This window comes from Pseudopodoces humilis, chromosome 20, assembly GCF_049639895.1.
Source record: "Pseudopodoces humilis isolate 2021_Gansu_Grassland_sample_001 chromosome 20, ASM4963989v1, whole genome shotgun sequence".
Lineage (NCBI taxonomy): Eukaryota > Metazoa > Chordata > Aves > Passeriformes > Paridae > Pseudopodoces > Pseudopodoces humilis.
Genome location: NC_142219.1, coordinates 13,642,356 through 13,649,106, shown reverse-complemented (window position 1 = coordinate 13,649,106; position 6,751 = coordinate 13,642,356). Strand labels below are relative to the sequence as shown.

General features: G+C 45.6%; 1 protein-coding gene across 1 annotated transcript in view; it reads right to left on the bottom strand.

The window, feature by feature from the left end:
• Positions 1-272: 272 nt before the first annotated feature.
• The window catches only part of POLE (DNA polymerase epsilon, catalytic subunit), a 43,496-nt gene continuing 37,017 nt past the window's right edge, over positions 273-6,751 (bottom strand). Inside the window, exon 48 of the mRNA XM_088064870.1 lies at positions 273-2,082. Coding sequence (XP_087920996.1) covers positions 2,044-2,082 — 39 coding nt within the window. The 3' untranslated portion in view covers positions 273-2,043. The remainder of the gene's footprint in view (positions 2,083-6,751) is intronic.

The window sequence follows — 6,751 nt, the reverse complement described above, 5'->3', positions numbered from 1 at the left end:
CAATAGCTATCTAAACCTGGGAGGTTTGAATTGAGTATAAAAGTGAGCTCTGCACAATAAACAAGGCTTTTTTGTTTCATGAGCATCTGGTTCACAAGTTGTGGATTTTCATCTCCCCACTGTTATAAATGAAATTAGAATTTTGACAACTAGGTCCTTTGGGTTAATGGCAGTTTATTTAAAAATGAATACAATTTAGTAAATTGTATAGTAATTTGGTATACAAGACTACATTTTAGTAAAAGAATATAATTTAATAAAAAGATTACAATTTGTATATATAATTTGCCAGTAATTAAGTATGATTAAAGCATAAGCAAAACTGACCGGGGTATGAGGAGGGCTTGTTACCCTATCTCATGTACAAAACCAACAGGGGTACGGAGGCTTCCCACCCTGCCTCACATACAAAACAAAGCACTTCAAGCTGTGAAAAACGAGGTTCACATAATTTTTATAGAATTTAAAAGTTTAATAAAAAAACAATTAGGAGAAAAAAATAAAGTATACAGATACGGCCGGGTGTCTCTGCATTCAGCCAAGAGAGCACACCTTACTGACAAAGGATTGTCCCTTAAAAACAGAACTCTACTACATATCCATAAATTCTCATACATATTCATACATTCTTCTTAGGATCTTTGGTGTTCTTCTGTTTAGTTTTCTCTTGCCCCCTTCCCGATAGATCAATCTTCTTGGCGCCATTGAGATTTACATTCTCTGATACCAGGAATGCAATAAATTCCTCCCCCAGAGCTCTGGTCACTGCTGTCTTCATCTGGATAAGATAGTTTACAAATGCAGGAGTCTCTAGCTATTTTTTCCTCAGTCTTTGGGTTATACAAACAAAGGCAGTTTTTATTTTAATACTATGCCATAACCTAACATATATGTATTATACTACTATTTCTAAATTTCATCAATAACAAAAATAAAGAAAACTATATTAATACAACAAAATATCTCATTCTTATAACATTCATCTTAATATTTGCGAAAAGCCAACAACATAAAATGTATCTATAACAAAGCTAAACTTAGTGTACTTATACATATTCATTAATGTTTCCTGTAAGTTTCCTCCTCTTTCCGATTTTTCTGACTTTACATCACTTTTCTTCACAGCGCATGCCTCACTTGTTGTTAGGGGGTCTTCAGTCTTCTTTTGGGGGTCTTTTGGCAAAGGCTTCTCCTCTTCCTCGTCGTCCTTTGGATAACCTTACAGGTTTGTGTGTGCATGCTAAGCGTTGTGTTATGTTAGTCTACTCATTAGTCTGATATTTACTGATTTTTAGGCCCAATGCCTAAAGTCATTCTAATTTTGTCCATCTCAAGGCCGTTTTGATCTTGGGACGTCACTTATCTTCCAAACTACATCCTGTACCTCGATTTTGACATGTAACATCTGTAAAGGGGTGCATCTGCCTTGTAACACTGATTCTTTTGATTGCTTCTAATAATAACTTTAATAACAGTTACAATTTAGTTAGCATTAATCAATTCCATTTATTACACCACCCATGACTGGAACGTGGAGCCCCGTCTGAGGACACAGTCTTTCCCACGAGCAGAGTAAGGGGGGAGACAGGGACAGAGCAAGAGCCTGTACAAAACATTGAAAAGGTGGAAAAAAGAGGCAAGGAGTGTGAGGTGCCCCCCGACCAGGGAGGCAAAGATTTAGTTTCAGAGAAGCATTGTTAAAATGAGAGGCGTGGCTTTAAAGTTCAGGAAGAGTAAATTCCATCCCTCTGCCTTGGGGGATGTGCCCGATGAGCCCAGGAAGAGTTGCCCCTCCCCGGACCCTCGTGGGGTGTCAGCCCAGGGTGTCCTGATTAGTTCTGTGCCCATGGGGTTTCTCCCTTGCTATGCCCTTATTAGTCCCCGATCTTAAACTCCACCCTGGCCCTGCCCCATAAAACCCCCACCGTGCCTCCGTTCTGGGCTTTCTGTCTCTGGATTTAAGCCGAGTTTGTTCCTGTGTTGAATAAAATTGTTTCCTGAGCTTAACCAAGCAGAGGCCCATCTTATTGAGTCACATGTTGGTCACCAGAATCCATAACCTCCCTGGACTTGATCCTGCACCTGCAAAATGAAGCAAGGAGAGCCTGATGTAGAGTGGAAAGCTGGAAAAAAGAGGCGAGGAGAGCCTGATCTACAGTGTAAAGCTGAAATAAGAGGCGTGCAGAAAAAGCCGTCTAAAAGACAGCGCCGAGAGCTGTTTGCGGTGAAAAAAATAACTCAAAAACTGGAATATTTTTTGACTTACTCTTAGAAATAGAAGAAAATACGGGAGCCTGGATATCAACTCAACCACCTCCAGTTTCGAAGGCATGGTTGCTTTTTTACAAGAATGGGACTTCGAATATGATAAAGACGCATTATTAGCTTTAATAACGTAGGGAAAAAAAACCACGGTTTGGACACAACCAAAGAGGATTCTCTTGATATAAATACATGGGAATGAACTAGACAATTTATACTTCGGGCAGCCTCAAGGGGAGGCGAAAACACTATGAAAGTTTTAAAGCCATGGAGATTTAGTTTTGACTTAATGAGACAGATAAATACTGGACTGCAAAACAAAAACAGAGCTCGGGAGGGGACGGAAGGAGATTGGGACACACTTCTAAGCCCACGGGGCACCACCAAACAGCTGTCCCGTGTGGCCGTGCCGCCCTGAATGCTCCTCTCGCACCGGGACTCCTTTTAGCGAGCGGTTTCCTGCAACCCCAGCATGCCGGAGAGCACAGGCAGCAAGCAGTGCCACAGTGGGCGGCCAAACGAGCACAAAGCACAGCGTGCAGCACTGAGCTGAACTGCGCGATCCCGCCACGGGGCTGGACCCCGCCGAGTGGCGGAGCAGGGGGGAGCAGCAGGACCCCGGGCAGCACCGACACCACCGCAGCTGGGGGAACCATAACAAACCGTGACCAGCAGCTGCCCCGACCTGCAGTGCAGCGCCAGATCTCCCTGCGGCTGCATGGAGCTGCTGCCCCAGGTGGCAGAACGCCATTTCAGCCCCGCCGTTCGCGGCCACGGCGCAGCCCCCGGCCATGCCCGGGGCCTCCCGTCAGCCGTTGGAGCCGGCCCCGCCCCTCGGCACCATGGAAACACGCGGGCCGCCCCTTGCCCTGACCTGATTGGCTCAGTCCAGAAGCCACGCCCACAGCCCCACCCCGCTGGCCGCGCCTCATGCCGCCATTGCGGGGGCGGTGCCCGAGATGACGTCACATAGAGGCGTGCCCCGGCTCGTACCCGGAAATACACCGGAAGCAGGAAGCAGCGCCTCGGCCCCCGATGCCGGCCCCGCCCCCGGCGCTGCCCCAGCTCCCGTGCAGCTGCAGCCAAGGCTCCCACAGCCCCAAGGAACCACATCGGAGATGGAAACACGAGATCCCTATGAAGGGAAACCACGTCTTCACGCTGCTACCAGCCCCAGAGAAAAAACCCCTACAACCCTGCTGACACCAGCTCCAGCTCCATCACCACTCCTATCAAACACCACCCTAATACATCTTCAGTATACGAGCCCTAATGAAAAATGCAGACATGTCTACTCCAACCCACAGGTACTCAAGCTTGAAACAAAAACTTTTTTATATATATGCATGAGAACTTTCTATCTGTATTACAGTGTTTATGATAATTGTTAAATTGTTTCCTACAAGAATTGTTAATCAGAGAATATCACAGTGGTCCTTTAAAAAGGAGAACTAGACACCCTAAAATCATTAGTACAAGAACAGCTAACTCAAGGACACATAGAGCCATCTATAAGCCCTTGGAAAACCCCGGTATTTGTCATAAAAAAGAAATCTGGTAAATAGAGGTTTCTCCATGACCTAAGGAAAATAAATTCTGTGATGGAGAGCGTGGGCACATTGCAAACTAATATGCCATCTCCTACCATGATACCTGTCTCCTAGGACATTCTGATTGTGTACTTAAGACCCAAACAATTAACCACAGAGGCAAAAGCTGCTCTCAAAACAGTAGAGCAAGGTATCTCAAACAGACAAGTCGACCAGATATACCCAGAGGTGTGTATCACTGTAAATCTTCACCCTACTTGTATTATAAGGCAGTGGAATACTCACTGGCCTGATCCTCTGCACATCCTGGAGCAGATATTTTTACCGCATCAACCAAAAAAAGTAGCACACCACACTGGTATTCCCTAATTAACAACAGGACAAATTATCATGGAAAGAACACACGGCACTTTAAAACATATTCTCAAAAAACAAAAGGGAGGAATGTCTGGTGAGACTCCACAGAGCAAGGTAGCTAAGGCTATTTATACACTAAATCATTTAACAGTATCAGAAAAGTCCCAGAAACCAGTCATTTCAAATAACTTTCTATCACTACAACCATCAGTTGAACAGTTGCTTAAGCCCAAGGTAATGGTGAAAGATCTCACTAATAAGTGTGGAGGCCCATGGAAAATCTCCTGGGGATGGGGATATGCCTGTGTTTCCACGGAATATCGGGATACCCAGGAACACACTGGGTACGTGCCAGATGTGTCTGTCCTGCCTGGGACCACAAGCTGCACCCTCCTGATGGCCCCTCAACAGACATGCTGGAGCAGAATGAAGAGTAATCAGAACAACCTATTCATGTATCTCATGAAAATCTGGGACTCTTGAAAAGACAGTTCATTTAAAAACTCTGTTTAAAAATTGTTTTTCTGTTAAATTAGTTCTTTCTCACAGTTCTAAAGGTTGAATATTTTGTTTTTAGTTTGTAGAGTCAAGGTTTAATCCCAGTTCTAAATGATTTATTGTTTTTTAGTGTTAAGTTGTAACTGTAAGTAGTTAGCCTGTGGCATGTTAGCTTGAAGGATTGTGATCTCACCTGCCAGCTCCTGGGAGTGGGTGCTGCAAACTCCATTTAGTACATGAAACACATTGCTAGCTGAGGGGAACTAGATTTGTCAAAATAAGTGGAAAATCTCATTCAAATTAAATCCAAGCAGTCTCCTGTCACCCTGTCTGCAATGGGTCCCTGCAGATAGGATAACAGAGAGCATTTTAAATTTTTTAATTTAACCAAAGAGGGTGAATTATCACAGTATTGTCACAGTACAGCTGGCCTGGGCTGGACAAAGTGAATCTGACCATAAGACAAATCCAGTTTGGCTGGCCTGGTTCATACCTGAACATGTCCCTGGATAAGTTACAGGGGACCCTTGGCCAGCCCCATTCAAGCTGAGAAGTGAGCCAGAGATCACTGGCCAGAGATCTGGGCAGAGAGAGATCCCACCCAATATCTATCTAAACCTGGGAGTTTTGAATTGAGTATAAAAGTGAGCTCTGCACAATAAACAAGGCTTTTTTGTTTCATGAGCATCTGGTTCACAAGTTGTGGATTTTCATCTCCCCACACACTACCCAAATGATACATTCCATTTCTGTAAACGTTACAGGGGACACAGACGGTGGAGAAAATGTGTTTGCTGCCAAGAAAAGCCTCTGCTGAGGAAAGGTTCATGGATAAAAGGGTCCAGTGTCAGGAATTTCCAGCTGATCAGCACCACTCCAGTTGTGGGGTCTGGTGAATGGGGAATCACTCCGAGTATGATAAGCTTTCACACAAATAGGTGGGAGCCTTCTCTTTGGGCTAGTCTTCTCATGACCTGCAAGGGGATACCCTTAGGCCTGAGAGATAGTTTTATCCTGAAAGCCATGTGAAGGGACTCTGAAGGTTGTCATGGTCTGTAGGTCCTACTGCATCCCTAAAACTCTGCATGTGCCACAGGTAGAGCAGCAGTTTCTGAGAGTGTGGTCCTAAGAGAGGAGGCTGTTGGGGTACAACACATGAGGAAGCCTGACCTGTTCACAGCCCTGAGAGCTTCTGCTGCTGGCACCTCCAGGGGAGGAAGGGCCGCTTCCATGTGTCACAGCCTTATTACTGCTCCCCTTTGGTGCTGGGCCAGTGGCCCCTGTGCTCCCAACACCTGCTAACCTCAGCCTCCAGCTAAGGGATGGCAGAAAGGGTTACCCTTTTTGGTAGGACTGGCACCTGTCCCTGGACTGTCCCTGTCTGCCCACGTTCTGTCATCCAGAAGTTTGTGTCTCTTATTTTCTATTCTAACCTGCCAGCAGGGACACTTCATTGTCCTGGAACAGCTTTATCACCATCAGCTCTCAGCAGACCTTGTTAAAACATCCTTACATCACCTCACCCTTTACACAGTATGTGATTTACCCACAGGAATTTCAGAGTGCAGGAACTGTGGTGAGTTCATTCTTGCCTGAAATTCTCCACAGAGCCAGAGTCTGGATGGTAGGTGAGGCTGTCCTCTGGGAAGGGTTCCAGAAATCATGGCTTTAATGAGCACAAGAGGAAATTGTTTAATTTTTTTGTCAGTTTAAGCCTGAGAAGTTAAATTGGTCTGTGTCAAATGAGCGTGATCCATCTCCGCCTCTGCTGGGGAATCAAACACTGTCCCACTTGAAGTAGCACAACAGTCCCTGAGGCAAAGTAGTTTCTGGGCAGCCTGGAGCTGGTTGTTTTCCTGCTCAGGCAACAAGGACTAAGCTGTATCTAGTGAGATCTCTTCTGTCACTGACCCCTGCCAGAGCACAATGAACACAGCCTGGGAATGCCCTGTGGGGGCTTCAGGTCTGTCCAGTGCCTTTCCTGTAAGCTCACCTGCATGCAGGGTGTCCTGGTTCTGGCCAGGAGAGGGGCTATTTTTGCAGTAGGCAGGAGTGGGCATGGACCCTGATGTTATTTTATACCG